Source organism: Pseudonaja textilis, chromosome 5 (genome assembly GCF_049901715.1).
Source record: "Pseudonaja textilis isolate UNSWEBS1 chromosome 5, rPseTex1.2, whole genome shotgun sequence".
Lineage (NCBI taxonomy): Eukaryota > Metazoa > Chordata > Lepidosauria > Squamata > Elapidae > Pseudonaja > Pseudonaja textilis.
In genome coordinates, this window is record NC_141994.1 from 75721593 (window position 1) to 75741012 (window position 19420).

Here is a 19420-nt window from a genome sequence, read left to right on the forward strand (position 1 = left end):
AACTCCCAGAATTCTCCAGCCAGCTCTGCTGTGATATTCTCTAGCATGCTATGCTCTGCTGGCTGGAGAATCCTGGGAGTTGAAGTCCACAAGTCTTAGAGTGGCCAAGTTGGGAGACCTCTGGTCTAGAATCTGGCCTTCTGGAGGGTGGCTCCCTCTACACACGTGAACGTGGTTCTCCCCTTGTGTAGCCTTCTTCCTACCCAGCCCTGCTTGCTTGCTTTCATTTGTGCCCAAAGCACCTACATAGGTGTGACATTCAACAATCAGCAACTAAAACAAGTGTGAAAGAGGTCATTGAAAATGTAGCGCACTTAAAAATGTGTAAAATAAATAGGACTGAAACTAAACAACGTTCGCCCCGTATCAGGCCACGTCAATGGCATTTTCTCTCGCCAGCGGGAGGTCTCCCTCCATACTTCTTGAAGGATTTTGTGTGCAGCGTAGCACGTGTGAGAGGGTGTGTTCTTCTCTGCACTCACATGGCGTGCCTTACGTATCCAATATACAACGTCCAATCTGTACTGCTGGCTATAAATTGAATTGCATGGAATCGAGCCCTTTATATGGTGATTGGACACGCAAGGAATTTGTCTCCAGTACAGAAGCTCTCACTGTACATGCAAAATGAAAGAGTAATAATGAACAGATTAAAGATACCAACAAGAGAAGATAGGAGAAGAGATGAGAAGGATGATAGTAATTAGACGTAAGGTAGTGTTGAGGGAATTATTTGTTTAGCGGGGTGATGGCGTTCGGGGGGGAAAAACTCCCCTTGTGTCTAGTTGTTCTGGTGTGCGGTGCTCTGGAGCGTCGTTTCGAGGGAAGGAGTTGAAACAGTTTATGGCCGGGATGTGTGGGATCTGTAAATATTTTCACAGCCCTCTTTTGGACTCAGGGCGCAGGATACAGGTCCTCGATGGAAGGCAGGTTGGTAGTGTTGTTTCCGTGGTCCTAATTGCCCTCTGAAGTCTGTGTCTGTCCTGTTGGGTTGCAGAACCGAACCAGACAGTGATAGAGGTGCAGGTGACAGACTCAATCCTTCCTCTGTCGAACTGGATCAGCAGCTCCTTTTGGGCAGTTTGAGCTTCCTGAGTTGGCGCAGGAAGAACATTCCTCCTTGGGCCTTTTTAACGGTGGTTTTAACGTTAGGCGTCCAAGTTGCATTTCCAATGCCAACGTTGCACGTGCATGAGACGGTCCTACCTGAGACTTTGGCATTTTTTTAATGCCTACCTGAGAGGTCCAGGTACTGCGTGACTCGATTCACAAGCCTGACCGAGCCAGGGTTTTATTTCATCAAGATTATTTAAGAGGCAGCTGGAAAGCTTCCCCCCCCGAAGCAGGCCAGGTTGTGGTGAAGTCACCTAGGGAAGGTGTTGTGGTTCGCCAGCAGCCTGTGTAGACGGCAGCTGAATTGGACAGTGGGGAAGAACGGGGACCAGTCCGGGAGTCTGGAGAGGACTCGAGACGAGGGACCTGCGTCCGATGCAGAGATGGGGTCGGGGTCATCTGGGAGTGGGGTGCTGACTCCGGAGCCTGGCAGCAGCGAGGCAGAGGAACCAGGGGAGCCTGTTCCCAGTACGCGTATGCACAGAGCTGCCGGAAGGCGAGAGCAGCTGAGACAAAAGGGGTGATTGCCCCTCCCATAAGGGATAAAGGTCAGGCAAAAGTAGAGAAACCTTTGCAGGAAGCAACGTTGTTCGCTCTGTTTGGATTAATCCTTGAAGCTCTTTGTACTCTGGTTGGTTATTGGCAGCACTTCACAGGAAAGAAAGGTGGGTGCTTATCTCGGGGGACTGTTTGAGATTCATTACCGGCTGGGAATGAAAACAGTTTATCAGTGTTGCAATAAACTCAGTCTTGTTTTTAAAATATAAGTGCGTGCGTAATTACGGTCTCGGAAGCCTTGGTCAGAACAGTAGGGAAAAGACTGGTCCACTTGGACCTGAGGGGGGGGGATAGTGACGGGGGGGCTGAAGGGGACCCTCCAGAGACTCCCTGCTGAGAGCTGTCTCTCCCCTCCCCAGAATGCCCCCTGACCATGAGTGCCCAGCTGGAGTTCTGTGCCGAGATTATCAAAGCCTTGAAGAACGGTGGCGCCCACTTGGACTTCCGAACCCGCGAAGGGATGACGGCTCTGCACAAGGCCGTCCGATGTCGGAACCACACTGCCCTGCGGGTGAGTCTCCAATACCCCCCCACGCCAGAGTTGGGGGGCAGCCTGGACAGCTGACCCTGGTCCTTGGAGGGGGCTAGGGTGGCAGGAGCTGCGAGGTTGCAGGGGGACAGCCAGGCAGCAGCACGGTGGCCAAACATCCAGTGGAGTCCGGGAGCCTCTTGGCCAAATCCCAGGAAGAAGCCGAGAGAGAGAAGATTTGGAGTTCTCCGGTCGAGCTGAGGGGTCCTGGGTGCCCTCTGAGCCTGGTGGTTTCCTTGCAGCTGTTTCATGACCCGACGAGGGAACGTCATCAAGGCTAGAAAAGAGAGGAGGAGGGAGGGAGGGAGGGAGGAGAGAGAGGACTGTGGGGTCCTTGGTGCTCTCTGAACCTGGTGATTTCTAGGGAATATCATCAGGACTAGAAGGGAGGGGGTTGTGGAGAGGAGGGGAGGAGGAGGAGGAGGAGGACTGTGAAGTCTTTGGTCTCCCCGAGCTGGGCTGTTTCGTTGCAGACGTTCCATTACCCAACTAGGGGACATAATCAGGGCTAGAAGGAAAGGGGATTTCTCCTCGGTTTCTATATCAGCGTCAATGGGGTTGGGGGGGGGTGTTAAAGAGACCCTCGGAAAGCTAAAGGACCAAAGCATCTCCTTGCCAGCAATCAACCCCTGGAGCAAGGGAAATGGACCCCCGGATTAACATCAGACGAGCAACCGAGCGTTAAACGGGGAACTGCCGACTCAGACAAACAAACAGGAACCGCAGTCTAACCCTTCTGGCAGGGCAAAGCACTGGGGAGGCCATACCCACCCCCCTCCCTCCTGGCGCTTCCTTGCTGGGTCCTGGAATGTCTGCAAGCGAACCGCCAAGCTCAGAGGGCACCAGGGACCCCAAGGAAGAAGCGGCTGGGCGGGGCATACAGACGTACTTCGGACTGCCTTTCGCCTTCAGCCCTGCGGGCATCTTTGCCGGCCCCCAAACGGGATCCGAAGGCATCAGGCGCAGTTCCTGCCTGGGACATTAGGCACCGGCCCTCGGGGTGGGAAAGCAGGCGAATGGCTGCCTGCTTGCGCCTGGTGGGAGAATCTAGGAGCCTTAAATAGGCCAGGATGATGGGTGCCTCCGAGGGCTAGTGGGGGGGGAACCCGGGGGGATGTGATAAGAGGGGCCGCTGATGGATGGAAAGCAGGCGGGGATAATAGATGGCAGCTTGGCCCCTTTAAGCCTGGAGGACTTCAACTCCCAGAATTCCCCAGCCAGCTTTGCTCCTCCAGGCTTAAAGTGGCCAAGGTTGGAGACCCCTGCACTAGAGCTCAGCCGATGGGTGACCGTCCCCTGCTGTAGGAGGCAGCTCCGAAAGGAGAAGCCCCGTCGTCATGAGGCAGCCCATCCCACCGGCTCCCAGCTCCAACTGGGCGTTGAGGCCTACGGGTCTTAAGGTTCCCGAGGTTGGACGGCCACCGTTTCAAATAGCCCTTCTTGCATTTTTTGATCCCGCTTGGTTGCAAACTGTGTCTGTGTGCAAAGTATCTCAATCCGCAGTAGGTGGCCAATACATTTGAATAAATGAATTTATCTAATAAATAAATGAATATTAAATACAAACACATACACACATTTGTTTAACTGTTGTTATGAATTATTTAGTAATAATAAAAGTATTAACGTTTGTAAAATAATAATAACAAAAGCGAAAGCAAAATAATAATAAATAATAAAAACAACTGGAACACCATCGATGGCGTTGACAAATTTGCCCTAGTCAATTGCAGAAGGCAGCTTTGCTCGGAGCCGCTTCCATCCTGCAGCGATCTCTGTAGGATCATCAAACATCCGGATCTGCCCCTCCCAGGTCCTTGGTAAGGACTCGATAGGCAGACAAAAATGTCAAACGCAGCCTGAACACCTGGCTGACTCTGCAATGACCAATAACAACAGTTACAACAACCTATTAATTACATGTATTTAACCGACCAATCGAAAGAAATAAAAGTGGGTGTTTGTTATGAGTTGAAGGCGTAGACTGAGAAATCTCCCTGGGAAGACCAGCTCGGTCCACTCTCGGCCCCTCGGGGCCCCCCGATGCCGCCTCCTTCGTGGACCGGTGCCACCCATCCTGATGGGCCAGGGATGCCCGGCACCGCCTCCTGATGCCACCCCCTCGCCCCCTCATCCCCCCTGGTGGCTTCCTTTGCACAGACGCTGCTCGACCTGGGTGCCTCTACGGACTACAAGGACAGCCGGGGCCTGACCCCCCTGTACCACAGTGTCATGGTGGGCGGGGACCCCTACTGCTGCGAACTCCTCCTGCACGACTACGCCAAGGTGGGCTGCATCGACGAGAACGGCTGGCAAGAGATCCACCAGGTGAGCCTTTCCAGGGTGGGGGGTTGCAGGGGCTCAGCCGGGGCGGGGCGAGGGGGAGGAGTGGGCCCAGATAGATAAGCCCCCTCACCTGCGCAGCCCTCTTGCAGTACAAGGGCAGAGGTGCCTCTCTGTCTGGCCCCCAGGAGGGCCACGGGGGAGGGCGGGCACCACGGGGTTCGGCATCCGGAGTGGGAGCTGTGGCGTGAGGGGAGGTGGGCCTTGAAGTGGGCTGTGAATGCGAGTCCTGCCTCCCTGTCTCCTGGGCAGGCCTGCCGCTACGGACACGTGCAGCACCTGGAGCACCTCCTGTTCTACGGGGCAGACATGACTGCCCAGAACGCCTCGGGAAACACTGCCCTGCATGTCTGCGCCCTCTACAACCAGGTGAGCCTCACACACACACACACACACACACACACACCAGACCCTCAGCCTCGGCTTCGCTCCCCGGGGGCACTCAAGCGTCTCCAGATGTCAAAGGTGCTGAGCCGAGGAGGCCCAGTGGGGTGGAGGCTCAGCCTTCTGGGTCCTTCTGAAGAGAGCCCCACCTAGCCCTGGGTGAGGGGTTCCTCTTCCTCCCCACCACCCCAAAAAAGGGGCATAGCTAACCCGAGTCTGGCAGGAATTCACTTCCTTCTCCCTCTTTTTCTTCCCGAAAGTGAATGCCAAGTTCCATTCACTTTCCACTAATGCTCCAAGGAAGGTGGACTTTGTGAAGGGGGAGTGAAGGATCCCGTGGGGAGGGGGGCCAAATTCCCAGCCCGGTTCCTGCCATGCCAGTGGAGCCTTTTTGTGCCCCCCCGGCCCCGGGGGAGGGGGGACTCAGGGTCCTCTTCCAAAGGCTAACTGGACGTAGCTCAGGGCTAGCCGGGGTTGGCTCTGCCCCCCTGGGCTGAGGACGGAAGTGGACTGGGGGGGGAGGGCAAGAGGGGGGAGGGGCTGGCCCTGCAGGGTCACAGGCTACCGGACCGAAGCTGAAGCCCAAACCCTGCGTGGGGCCGGGGACAGCCAAGAAGGGAAGGCCGCCCCGTTGGCCCCTCCAGCACCGCCATTGCCTGAACCGGGCCACCTCGCTGCCCAGTCCAAGCGGTGGGGGGGGGGGGTCTCTGACGCTGCCCCTCTTTTCTCGGCCAGGAGAGCTGTGCCCGGGTGCTGCTGTTCCGGGGAGCCAGCAAAGAGATCCGGAACTACAACAGCCAGACGGCGTTTCAGGTAGGGGCGTGGCAGGCTCTGGAAGAGACCCTCCGGTCCCTCCCCTCTGGCGGGGAGGGCGCCCGGAGAGACTCCAGGGGGGTGCAGAGGATATCCCCCCACCCACCCCCGCCCAGGCCAGGGGACCAAGAGAAGCGGGAGGCGGGGGCTGCTCACCCCCTTCCCAAGAGGTCCGTAAGGGGCCTGCCTAAGCGCCCCACGCGTGCCTCCCGTCCCCGTCCTGTTGTCCCCATTTATCCGCACCTTTTTCCTGTATCCTTACTCGTGTTTGTACTTATTCCATCTTGTAACCGATTGACAAAGGGACCGGGGCCGTTCGGGGTCGGGGGTCCCAAGCCCAGGCAGGACAGGGCATTTCCAGCAACCCCCCAAGTTCTGTCGGGGGCTTCATCATGTCCCCTCGAAGCCCCGCGACTGGCATCCGTCTCAGCCCACGTGAGGCAGGTGCTTGGCGATTCGTCCACTCGGGGGGCTGCATTTCACGCCCGTCTGTATCCATTACATGGTTCAAGTCAGCAAGAGGCATCTTGGATCGGTTCCTGTTCCAGGCCTTGGGGGTGGGGGGAGGATCAGTCCCTCTTTCTTCTGCCCAAAAGTCACCAGAGAAAGGGTGGCGTCACAAAGGGTGCATCCCCTCTGGGGCCCGGGGAGGGGGGCGCACCGGGAAGGGCAGCCCTGAATCCCTCCCCCCGGTTCAGAGCTGGGGAAGGGGAGACCTGTGGGGCCCCCTCAGCCTCCCCACTGCCCCTCCCCGCCTCCTGCTCAGATCAAACCAGATCCACACATTGCTTGACAAAGAGTTCAACTAGCTACTTTATTGCTCTGGGCCCGTTTTACAGGAATCTTCCCGGGCCGGCAATGTGCACCTGGGCCCCCTTCCCTAAGGTTCAACGGCATTCAAAGGGGGTCAGAGGCGGCCCTGAGGTGCCCACGCAGGGATGGCAGACTCATTCCCCATTTGACTCCCTCCACCCTGGCTGCCTTGGCTGTGCAGTGGTGGATACCTCAGGGACGGGGGCATCGGGGCACAGAGGGCATCACAACTGCCCCAGCTGAATTGTGCAGCTTTCCCTTGCGGGTGAGGTGGGTGACTGATGCTCCAATCTGCCTCTTGGACCCCTGTCTGAAGTGGACCTGGGAGCTATCAGATTCCTCCCACCCCGCCCCCGAGCCTGAGGGGGGCACCGGTGCTGCTCCTTTCTGCCTGATGTCGGCCGAGTCCTGGTGCCCTTGGGAGGGGCGCTAAATGAGGCCTGCAAAGGTCCTTTTCCTCCTGACCCCCCCAAGGGGTCTCCCCCATTCAGAGGCCTCTCTCCAGGGTCTTCCCAAGGTTTCTGGGGGTCCCCGGGGGCTCAGGACACCCTTTGCCACGCCCGGCTCTTCCTGGCGTCCAACCCTGCAGCAAACGAATGCCTCTGAGCTTGACCGCTTGGACGGAGCGTGTCCCTTTCCTGCCCCTCTCAGAAGTCCAAGGGCCTCCTTTGCAGGGCTGTGGTGAGGCAGGGTGGCACTCAAAGAAGTCGTTGTGGTCAGCAGCCGTCCGGCTCACTCTGGCCTCTTTGCTTGCAGGTGGCCATCATTGCAGGCAACTTTGAACTGGCGGAAATCATCAAAACCCACAAAGAGTCCGACGTTGGTAAGTGGGTGACCTTTGGCCTTTTGTAGGGCTGGGAAACTCGGGGGGGGGGGGGTAACCTCTCTAAGCGATTGCAGAGTCGGCCTTTTGCCCCCCAACAATCTGGGTCCTCATTTTACTGACCTGAGAAGGACGGAAGGATGAGTCAACCTTGAGCCGGTCAGGATCGAATCTTGGCGGTTGGAATTCAGAGTTAGCCTGCAATACAGCACTCTAACCATTGCACCACCACAACTCTTCCTTCCTTCCTTCCTTCCTTCCTTCCTTCCTTCCTTCCTCCCTCCCTCCCTCCTTCCTTCCTTCCTTCCTCCCTCCTTCCTTCCTTCCTCCCTCCCTCCCTCCCTCCTTCCTTCCTCCTTCCTTCCTTCCTTCCTTCCTCCCTCCCTCCTCCTTCCTTCCTTCCTTCCTCCCTTCCTCCTTCCTTCCTTCCTTCCTTCCTTCCTTCCTCCTTCCTCCTTCCTTCCTTCCTCCCTCCCTTCCTTCCTTCCTTCCTCCCTCCCTCCCCTCCCTCCCTCCCTCCCTCCCTCCCTCCCTCCTTCCTTCCTCCCTCCTTCCTTCCTTCCTTCCTTCCTCCCTCCCTCCCTCCCTCCCTCCTTCCTTCCTCCTTCCTTCCTTCCTTCCTTCCTTCCTTCCTTCCTCCCTCCTTCCTTCCTTCCTTCCTTCCTTCCTCCCTCCCTCCCTCCCTCCTCCTTCCTCCTCCTCCTTCCTTCCTTCCTTCCTTCCTTCCCTCCCTCCTTCCTTCCTTCCTTCCTTCCTCCTCCTCCTTCCTTCCTTCCTTCCTTCCTTCCTCCCTCCCCTTCCTTCCTTCTTTCCTTCCTTCCTTCCTCCTTCCTTCCTTCCTTCCTCCTTCCTTCCTTCCTTCCTCCCTTCCTCCTTCCTTCCTTCCTTCCTTCCTCCCTCCTTCCTTCCTTCCTTCCTCCCTCCCTCCCTCCCTCCCTCCCTCTCTCCCTCCTTCCTTCCTTCCTTCCTCCCTCCCTCCCTCCTTCCTTCCTCCCTCCTTCTTCCTTCCTTCCTTCCTTCCTTCCTTTTCCTCCTTCCTTCCTTCCTTCCTTCCTCCCTCCCTCCCTCCCTCCCTCCTTCCTTCCTTCCTTCCTTCCTTTCCTCCTTCCTTCCTTCCTTCCTCCCTCCCTCCCTCCTTCCTTCCTCCTTCCTTCCTTCCTTCCTCCCTCCCTCCTTCTTCCTTCTTCCTTCCTCCTTCCTTCCTCCTTCCTTCCTTCCTCCCTCCCTCCCTTCCTCCTTCCTTCCTTAGCAATAGCACTTATATACCGCTTCACAGCCCTTTCCAGCCCTCTCTAAGCGCTTTACAGAGTCAGCCTCTTGCCCCCAACCACCTGGGTCCTCATTTTACCCACCTCAGAAGGACAGGAGGCTGAGTCAACCTGGAGCCGGTCAGGATCGAACGGCTGGCAGAGGGCAGAGTCAGCCTGCAATGCTGCCCTCTAACCACTGGGCCATCAGGGCACCAAGGCAGCTGGGTCAGTCCAGGCCCAGTGACGTGGCTTCGGCCAGAGCCTTGGCTGGTGGGCGCTGGTCTCCCAGCCGAGACCAGGACTGGAGGCACCCACCACCAAGGTATAGCTGGGTGGACGAAACCTCCTCGGGCCGTCCAGCCCACGGCGCCATCAGCTGTCGTGGCTGCAAGCTCCCCAGCCCCTAGTCTAGAGCCCCTACAAACTGGCACTTAAGGGCGCTGGGGGATCCTTTAAAAGTCGAAGGGAATGGAAAGGAAGGAACAAGGGTTCCAATTTAGGTGCAGCCATTCAAATGACCCATGATGCAGAAAGGAGGCCTTTTTGACAGGAACCAATGCTATACTGATGGATCCCCAAGGTCAGGTGATCAAATTGTAGGATCGTTAGCCGTCACAGTGCCAGTAACGTGCATCCCTAGAAATGACAGCCAGGTTTCTCCTTGGGAAACTAGATTCTCTGGCTTGGGCCCTGAAAACGGATTTCACTGAATACAACGCCAGGATCCTGAGAGGCTCCGGGAGCAGCAGGGAGGCGCCCCCGTGCCCAGCCTGACGGCGGGGGCTTCCCAAAGGGCAGGATAACAGAGTCGGAAGGGATCCCGGAGGTCTTCTAGCCCACCCCCCTGTTCAAGCGGTTCAGACAAGCGTCCAGTCTCTTCTTCACCGGAGGTTTTAAGGGCACAGGAGCAAGACCCCAAAATAAGACAGGGGGCTTCTGGCAGGGCTCAGGTGGGGGCATTGAGCCCCAGCTCTGCGACGGAATATTTGTGCTCGGCTGTGACTAAGTCGGGACTTTCTGTGCCTGTTTCTGCATTGTGAGCCGCCCAAAGTCGTTTGCTGAGATGGGTTGCTGTCGAAATCAAATCAATAAATAATAATAGATGAATAGATGAATCCCAGCCGTCAGTGGCTTTGGGGCTGGGTGGGGCCGTTCACGCCTTAATCCCTCGACCCCCTTTTTCCTTCGGGGGGGGGGGGAATTCTCCAAATGGGCTTCCGGAGCAAATCGGGGTGGGGGGCAGAGTGGGCCGGCGCTGTTCTGGTGGGAGCCGCTCTCGGTTGTCACCGGCCGGAGAAAGCAGTGAAGGAAGACAACCTTGCTGTCATTTCTGGGCTAATTAAAGCGTAACCAATCATACAAACAACCATGAAGGGACGTCCGTATAATTGGTTGCTATCAAGATTAACAGGACATCTGAAATCAATCATGGTCATTAGAGGAAGACACAACTCCGGGCGGGGAAGGGGAAGGGGAAGGGGGTGGTGAGCCTTTGGAGCCGGAAGGACGTTCTCTCCAGATTAGGTCAGAGGGAGGGATGGTTCTAGAACCGTTTGAGTCTGGATTCAGCTCAAGACGTGCTCCAAAGGCCTTGGACTCTGACTTCCCCTCCCCTTCCTCCTCCTCTCCTCTCCTCTCTCTTCCTTTCCTCCCTCCCTCCTTTCCTCCCTTCCATCTGATATGCCTGCTCATGACTCTGGGCAGCTATTAAAACCACACAAGTCAAATAAAATTAACCGCAACCTGAATGCAATGCAGCCAAGTTGCTTCAGCGCATCTTTCAATTCTACGACCGTGCAACCAGGATCATCTAACATCCCAGCCCGGGGCCAGAGGGAATACCGTGATATTAAAAGCTTTTTGGAAGTCCGGCGCCAAAATGAATGGCTGGCAGAGCTGAGATGGGTAAATTGAGCCCTCAAGAGTCTCGATTTGATACCTCAGCAGCCTTTGGATCCATCCATCGTGGACTCTAGGAGGTTGGGAGGGCGCGGGGCCCTAATTCAGTGGTAATTCCTCTCCTTCCTCCTCCTGGGCGTAGATGGAGGAGATGACCAGCCTGAGAGTGAGGGAGGGGTCAAACATGTCATAAGTCTCGAGTCCCTTCACACCCCGAAGAGACCCAAATCCAGCCCATCTTGAATGCCTCTTTTATCTCCCGCTCTTTTCCCTTCGCGGTCAGTTGGCCAGATTCTCATAGAGAGCTTAAGCTTGCGGTACATCTTTATGCTGATGTGAAGGGCCTGGATTTCCCTGGGGCCTTGACCCCACCAACTCCCAGGGGGCGATGGGAGAAAGGTTCTCTCTAAAGGCTCCCCTGGTGGGCTGATAAGAGGGCCCTGTTCTCTCCCCCGCCCCATACACACACACACACACACACACACACACACACCCTTTTAGCATCTCCACCACAGCCCCAAGAAAGGAGGCCCGTCAAGCATCCTTGGTACCTGAGGGAGTCCAGCCCCACCTGTGGACCCTGAGCCAAAGAAGCCATGCAGCTGTTGGGGGGGGGCAGAAGGAATCCTGCCAGGGCAGCTCTTCGCAGGGTGGGGGCCGCTGGCTTCGGAGGCCAGTTGGGGCCAGGGATGGGCTCCATCTGGGCTTCTGGATGGGGCTGAGCTCCCTTGTGGAGTCCACTGGCTCCTCCTGGGCCCAAGTCCCTGGTGTGGCAATAGTGCCCAGTTCTGGACCAGGAAGTCCTGGTCCCTGGATGCCTCTCCAACAGAACCCTAGGAAGTCCTTGACTGACGGCCGTTCGCTTAGTGTCCCCGAGGTGCTTTTTTCAGGAGGCCTCTGGACTTTCTTGTTTTTCTATCTGAAGACGTTTCGCTTCTCCTCCAAGAAGCTTCTTCGCCTCTGACTGGATGGTGGGGAAGGGAAGGATTGATGCTCCTTGCAAACAGCGGCTCAGTTGCCTCCTTAGAGGGTCCACCTACCTGGCCCAAGGTGTAGCTATCGCCACCTTTTCCCCCACAGCCTCTGTCTATCCCAGGGGTGGGCAAACTTTTTGGCTCGGGGGCCTCATTGACTTTTAAAATTTGACAGACGGGCCGCCACCTGGTATCGAAATGCCTGTCACTACGAGTCAAAATCAAATGAATGCAACCATTCAGTCATTCACATCAAACCTTAATTCTGTACCAATCTTTGGCGGGCCGGATTAAAAAGACCAACGGGCCGGATGTGGCCCCCGGGCCGTAGTTTGCCCACCCCTGGTCTCTCCGGTAGGATTTGCCAGGGACAGCCGCCCCCCCCCTTCCAGTCCTCCCCTTGAAGGCCCACCATCCTCAGACCCCCCACGGGACGGGCCTCTTCCTACTCCCCACTCCCCACCCCGTCCGTGAAGGTCCCCAAGCCGCCTTTTCCAAAAGGCAACTGGACTTTCTCGGGGGGAGGGTGATTCCTTGAAAAGTTTCGCTTCTCATCCAAGAAACTTCTTCGGTTCTGAGTCGACCTCAAGAAAAGAACAAGAAGCGAAGAAGCTCCCTGGATGAGAAGGGAAACATTTTCAAGGGGGAAAACAAGCAAACCAGGTTGCCTTTTGGGACAACCCTGACCTGGAGGGCGGAGCCTCTCCACAGAGGCCCCTCCTTTGAGACTGCACCCCTTCTGCAGCAGGTCAGGCGGACGGAGGCCCAGAGCCCCCCAAGCCTTGCAGCAGCAGCAGCAGCGGAAGCCCCTCGTCTTGGGAGGGAGGCGGTTCAGTGGGGCGGATGAGCAGTCAAGGCTGCCCTGGGCTTTGCCTCCTGTTGCTATATCATCGATGGCTTTAATCTCCTCCCCCCCGCCCCCCCCCATTAGAGTCTGCATGGCTGGCATTCATTTAGCGGGAAGCCAACACATCCTCAACGTTTTTCTAAGATGCAAAGAGAAAGACGGTCCTTTGCAACCAGCAACCGGCCTTTGCGAGGTTTTCTTGCCAATCGGAAGGGATTGAAACGGGCGGGGGGGCGACAGGGGGGGACAGCCTTACTCCGTCTGCCAGAGCTCCCAAACTTGGCCCCTTGGAGACTGGCGGACCAACTCCCGGCACTCTCCAGCCAGCATCCTCCGGTCCACAAGTCTCCAAGTTGGGAGAGCTCTGCTGAAGGGGAGGGTCCCCAATCCCCGGTGCAGGCAGCAGGCGAAACCACCCGCCCCGCGATGCACGGAACAAAACTCTCTCCACGGAACCGGACCTGGGTGCCCCAAAGGTTGGGGGCCGCTGGTTTAGGGCTCCTGGCTCCCCACCTCACCCCCCTCCCTTACGAGGCAACTGGGCTGCCGGCTGTCTCAAGAGGGGGGGGGGGGCCCTTCCCGGATGGGTCTCCTGGTGAGAAACGGGGGGCGTCCGCAGGTCACGCCATCCTGGCAAGCCTCCCCGCGTCTTTTCTGCTGGGGTGTGCAGGTCGGCGGGGAAAGGTTCCTGGGGGGGGGAGAAGCCGAGCCCCAGTTTCTGCCCCCCTCCAGCTCCCCTGCGCCCCAGGAGTCCCTGCCTGAGCTCAGCCGGGGTTTCCCACTGGGCTCTGAGATCGGTGCAAGCGGTGGTGCAACCTCTTTCCGGAAAGATTTACACACCCGTGTCCTGCACGGGGAGGTTTTCTTTTCGAGTGAAATCAAAGCGCCTCGGAGTCCTCCGGCCAGCCCCGAAGCTCACCGGAGCGCGTTAGAATGAATAGAATAGAATAGAGTTGGAAGGGACCTTGGAGGTCATCTAGTCCAACCACCCACCCACCCAAGCAGGAGACCCTACACCATTTCTGACGGGTGGCAGTCCAGCCTCTTAGTCCCGTCTCATCTTGGAAGCCTCCAGGGATGAAGGTCCCCTCCACCTTCCGAAGGCAAGCGTTGTGTGGTTGTGGTTGTGGTGGTTGTGGTCCGGCCGTGCTAACCGCCCCCCCGTCTCTCCCGCAGTGCCTTTCCGCGAGACCCCGAGCTACACCAAGCGGCGGCGGCTGGTGGGGGCGGCCGGGCTCTCCTCCCCGCGCCTCCTCCAGCGCTCGGCCAGCGACAACAACCTGAAGGCGGAGAGCCGGCCGTCCTACTCGCCGGCGCCCTCGCTCCGCGGCCTCCCCCCGCAGCTGCTGGCCCAGATGCGGGAGGCGGCGGGCGAGGCCGGGACCCGCGGCGCCCACAGCCGCTCCCCGTCTCTGCAGCGCGTGCGGGAGGAGAAGGAGGCCGACGCGCCCTCCCTGCGCAGGACCAGCCGCGCCAAGCCCAGGTGAGCCGCCGGGTCGGGTCGGGTCGGGACGGGACTGGTGGGGGGACGCGCCTCTGGCAGGGGGGAGGGCTCGGCGTGGGGAGGGGGGACGCGCCGCTGGGTCGCCTGGTTTCCCCTCTGTGTTAAGTTTACCTTCATTGGGGGGGTCTTTTAAAATCCGCCTTTAGAAGTAACTCCAGGCAGAGCATCCTTGCTTCTCCCTCTCTTTCCCCCCCCCACAACAACCCTGCGGAGTGGCTTGGCATGAGAGAGAGGCCCAGCCGCTTTCATGCCTGAGGCGGGACTAGAACTCACAACCATGGGGGTTCTAGGCCAGCACCTGCAGCAGACGGGTCCTGACTGACGGTCTCACAGCGGTGCGACTGTGGTTCTTTCTCCCTGCTCCTCCCTGGGAAGGACAGAACCTTTGAGCCAAGAAGCTTCCCCGCCCTTTGGACCCCAAATGGGTTTTTTTGGGGGTGGGGGGCCTGGAGATTTGTTCCCACCACTTCTGGACTGTGCATCCACACGCCGTGACACCAGTGGGAGTCTGAAGGGTGCCTGCCGTGTCCTGGGAGTGCTTGGACAGAGGACAGAGTCCCTTTCCTGGTGGGATTGGTGGTGTCTGGGTTTGATCCCAGTTAGTTGGTTAAAACTTGGGTTGTTTGCCAGGGGAGAGCTGCCCTTCTGGGTGGGAGGAAGTTGGAAGGTCTGAGGAGCGAAGATTTAGGGAAGCCTTGAAGTCTCATGAAACGTTCGCACCAGGTTCCTCGTCCGCCCACAGGTGGTTCTGCTGACTGGCTGAAGGCGGCTAGAGGCCATGGTCAAAGGTCTTGGTTTGCACTTGCGTCACAAGCCACCAATCTGGGCATCTGCCCCAACCGGACATTTGAGGTTCTGGGAATCCTACCTACTCCCTTGTCCTGGATGTCCCGAAGGAGCTTTTGGGTTTTTTTTCTTTGAAGAGGTTTCACTTCTCATCCAAGAATTTCAAGAAGAGACTGGACTGCCCTTTGTCAGAAAATGGGTGTAGGTAGGGTCTCCTGCTTGGGCAGGGGGTTGGACTAGATGACCTACAAGGTCCCTTCCAACTCACTTGTTAATCTGTAAAAGCTTCAGAGTTTCAGAGCTGAAGAAGCTTCTTGGATGAGAAGCGAAACATCTTCCAAGGAGGAAACCAGAAAGTCCAGTGGCCTCCTGACAAAGCATCTTCGGGACACGCAGGACCCGGAGGACGGATGGTCTCTGCAGACCCTGATCCAGGAGTTTGGGGCTGGTGGGGGCAGCCAGAGGGAGCCCCAGATCCCCCCCCTCCTTGGCTGCTGTTGGTTTGAGGGTGGATTCTAGAAGATGGGTGAGGATTCCCAGGGGGAGCCAGGCTGTGGGGTCTACACTCCACTTCTAGAAAAAGGTACCCCGTTTTCAGGAAGGGAAAGGGACAAGGTGATCAGCCCTTTGGGTCCTGGGGATGTGGGTGTCCAACGGGGGCCTGGCCCACTTTGTCTGGGGCCTTCAAGGCACAGTGCTTCCCTTGTGCAGAGGCCATTCTGGCGGAGCCCCGCTCTCTCCTCTCCTTCCCCTGCGACGCGTCTCTCCTTTCAAGTCGACGTTCTTCACGTGTGTGTGTGTGTGTGTGTGTGTGTGTGTGTGTTGCAACTCTCACCTCCTCCAGCCTGGTTGGGGGTGGGGGGAGAGTGATGAGCTCATTTTCTTGGCGGGGGCGGCTGTGTCAGAGGAGCTGCCTTTTTGTTTTATTTAAGGTCTCCAATCTCTACAGCTGCCCGTCACAATCAAGGACTCCAGGCAGCTTGCGGTTCAAAAAAAAAAAAACGTACGGCAATTAAAAGCCTAAAATCATTTTGAAACAGTCCAAGACAAATATACACCGCGCAGCTGGTGTCAGGCACAAAAGATCAGATCCGCGTGCGAAGGTCCGCTGGAAATGATGTGTGGCTAAAAGACTCTGTGCAGGAATCTTCTCTGGTGCTTAGTCTCTGCCGGGAGTTAGATGAGGCCATCGAATGCAGGGTTGCTTGTGGCTCCGCGGGGATTCTAGGCTGAGTCCCTCTTTGACCTCCCTCCCTACGTCCTGCCAGCCAAGATACTTGGCCTGATAGCGATAAAGCTAGGAAGAGGAGGGGACCCTTGGCATCCTCACAGCCTCACTGTGAGAATGCGACGTTCAGCAGCGGGATGACACAAGGGCTCGGTTTGGGTGAGTGGAGGGATGGGTTGATATGCTGTGTTTACCTACCTCCGTCTTGTGATCTGGGGAACACACGGCACGAAACGTCAAAGCCAGGCCCCCTAAAAGCTACATGGCCACAGAGCTGAGGCCTCTAGAACAGGGGTCTCCAACCTTGGCAACTTTAAGCCTGGCGGACTTCAACTCCCAGAATTCTGGGAGTTGAAGTCCGCCAGGCTTAAAGTTGCCAGGTGAGACCCTGCTCGAGAAGATCTGCAACTAGTGCCCCCCAGGTCAGCCTCTGCCAGTACCAGAGGGAGAAGACGGGTCTTCAAGACCTTGGAGAGGGCTGGCAGGGCCAAGCCCATCTGGGCCTCTCGGGGGAGGCCGTTCCAACACACAGGACTGCCCACAAAGACCGCGTAGGCAGTCCTTGGCTTACAACTCTAATTGAACCACTGAGTTGGAAGGGAGCTTAAGTTCAGAGCATTGCAGCGTAAATCCAGCGCCAGAAAAGTAAACACGGATGGCTGAGGCTTCATGCGACATCTTTATAAACACATTCAGTCAATTTTACAATACCAGTTGTAGATTTCTCCAGCATGGAGCAAACTAGTAGATGTTACAAGTGACTCAACTTCAGCAGACAAGCAAGCAAGGTTCATTTCAATAGACAGACTAAGAGCTCAAAGAGCTGCAGAGCTTAATATAGAGCCACTCCTAGGCTACTTCTAGTTTCAGTTTCCAAACAGTCCTCATTGGCTGACTTAGTTGCTATGCCTATTCATTGGCTGACCTTGTTACAAACACTCTCTACTCCAGTTCCTGCATATACTCTGACACCTTGGAGGTCATCTAGTCCAACCCCCTGCTCAAGCAGGAGAGCTTACATTTCAGACAAGTGTCTGTCCAGTCTCTTCTTGAAAACCTTCCATGATGGGGCACCCACAACTTCTGGTGGCCAGCTGTTCCGCTGGTTAATTGTTCTCAATGCCACGAAATTCCTCTTTGATTCCAGGTTGCTTCTCTCCTGGATGAGTTTCCACCCGTTGCTTCTTGTCCTGTTGCCTTCTGGGGCTTTGGAGAACAGCTTGACCCCCTCCTCTTCTTTGGGGCAGCCCCTGAGATACTGGAAGGCTGCTCCCCTGTCTCCCCCGGTCCTTCTTTTCATCAGACGAGAGAAAGAATCTCTGTGGCAAACTTTCCTTTTTGTCCCAGAAGAAGCCAGCTCCAAGGCTTTGGTTGAAAGGTGGAGGGCATTTGCACCCTCCTCTGTCTGGGGGTGTCTCTTCTTCCGGGGAGCAAGATGACCCCCCTGCCCTCACCCCCCCCACCCCGAGCAACACACATGGGGGACCCTCCAAGCTTCCCTCCAAGCAGAGCCCTTCAACCCGTCCCTGCTTCAGACAACCATCCCATGACATGAGTTTAATTCCGATTGTCATCTGGCGGCTTCAGCCACCCGGCTCTTAAGTGGCTTTGATGCTCCGAAGGAAGCGAGAAGAAATAAGCAGAAATAAGAGGAATAAATTAAAGGCATGAAATCAGAAAAGGGGAACGGAGCCTCCCTAATCGAAGTTGACACGCACGCCAGGCCTTCCTCGTGCCCCTCCCCGGTGACTCCCCTGGCTTTTGCCACATCGGCTGGTCCCAGGAAGGGACGGCGGGGGCGAACGGGTGGGACTGGTCCCAGGTGGGAGGGGGTTGTGGAGGCTGTGGGAAGTGGGAAGAGCAGCATGCTGGTCCCTGGCACATCCAGGCCCAGGTGTGGCCGCCGATGAGCTTTGGAAAGGCCCTTGGCGATGCTATGGCGAGACGGGGCACTGCGAGAGAAAGCAAGAACTTGACTCTTCTCTCTCTTCAATTTTATTCTGTTCCTTAAATGAAAAGTACTAGAAAGAGTGCAGAGAAGAGCAACGAGGATGATCAGGGGACTGGAGGCTGAAAGATACAAAGAACGGTTGCAGGAATCGGGCAGGGCTAGTTCAATGAAGAGGAGGATCGGGGGAGACAGGAGAGCCGTCTTCCGGTATTTGAGGGGCTGCCCCAAAGAAGAGGAGGGGGTCAACCTCTTCTCAAAGCCCCAGAAGGCAGGACAAGAACCAACGGGTGGAAACTGATCCAGGAGAGAAGCAACCGGGAATTAAGGAGGAATTTCCTGGCGCTGGAACAGACGTGCTCCAACACCGGAGGCTGTGAAGAAGAGATTGGACAGCCATTTGTCTGAGGTTGCACGTAACCTTTCCTGCCTGAGCAGAGGGTTGGACTAGAAGACCTCCGGGTCCCTTCCAACTCCATGCAAGGCTGGCAGAGGGATTCTTGGGCGCCTCCCTCTTATTTTGCCTCTTTGTGGTTTTAGCATCTGTCTCTTTCCCTCCGATCTCCTGGTGCCGTAACTCATTCTGGCCGTGATGGGGAAGGACGCCCGGGACGAGGCTGCTGGGTAATGAATGGATGTTCTCCTCGTGGGTCACTTGAGGGGGCTGCCAGGGGCACCGAGAAGGCGGAGCGGAACCCAGAGTGGCCGGTCTTTTGTGGGTGCACCCCCAGTTTTGCCCTCCCCTCCACAGCCCAATGCCCTGGGGGTCTCCAGGAGAGGGAAAGTCACGGGAATCGGGGAGGTTCCCTTGGTCGTCTCGTCTGATCGTTTTTCCTGGTGGTTTGCTTCCTCCGTGGCTGAGTGTGAAACGTGGCCCAAATTAGCCACGGGCTGCGTCTTCTCTCCCAGTGCAAGGAGGGATCAGAGATGAAAAGACCAGAATAACAGAGTTGGAAGGGACCCTTGAGGTCTTCTAGTCCAGCCTCCAGCTCAAGCAGGAGGACCCTCTACCACTTCAAACCAAGGGCTGTCCAATTTCTTCCTAAAAACCTCATGTTGTAGCACTCACAACTTCTGTTCCGCTGGCTAACTGTCCTCCCTGTTAGGAAATTCCTCCCTAGTTCCAGGTTGCTTCTCTCCTGGGTTAGTTTCCATCCTTCACTTCTTGTCCTGCTGCCTTCAGAGGCTTTGGAGAAGAGGGTGACCCCCTCCTCTTCTTTGGGGCAGCCCCCCAAATCCTGGAAGGCTGCTCTCCTGTCTCCCCTGGTCCTTCTCTTCACTGGACTAGACATACCCAACTCCTGTCAATGTTCTTCCTAATAGATGAAATTAAATATATGCACATTTAATTATAAATCTAAATTGTAAAATGTAATGTCGAGGCAAAGCATGCAAAGAGGCTGGTTGGGCCTGGGAAGATCAGGACTGTGTGGACCATCGATGGAGAAGGAAGCCATGGAACGATGCAGCCGGAAGGTTCTGGAAAGAGGAGAGCCCCCCCCCCTCCCTGCCCCGTGGGCAGTGACATTCGTGGCAGATACTCCTGCCTTTTGGTTCGAGGGAAGGTGGCCTTTGAGCCCTGGCCGTCAGGATCGCAGCATCCACCTC

General features: G+C 56.8%; 1 protein-coding gene across 1 annotated transcript in view; it reads left to right on the forward strand.

Moving 5' to 3' along the window:
- Nucleotides 1–19420, forward strand: part of SHANK3 (SH3 and multiple ankyrin repeat domains 3) — a 214249-nt gene that overhangs the window by 64325 nt on the left and 130504 nt on the right. The window contains exons 5-10 of the mRNA XM_087935444.1: nucleotides 2031–2182; nucleotides 4361–4528; nucleotides 4796–4912; nucleotides 5663–5740; nucleotides 7310–7376; nucleotides 13523–13829. Coding sequence (XP_087791570.1) covers nucleotides 2031–2182; nucleotides 4361–4528; nucleotides 4796–4912; nucleotides 5663–5740; nucleotides 7310–7376; nucleotides 13523–13829 — 889 coding nt within the window. The remainder of the gene's footprint in view (nucleotides 1–2030; nucleotides 2183–4360; nucleotides 4529–4795; nucleotides 4913–5662; nucleotides 5741–7309; nucleotides 7377–13522; nucleotides 13830–19420) is intronic.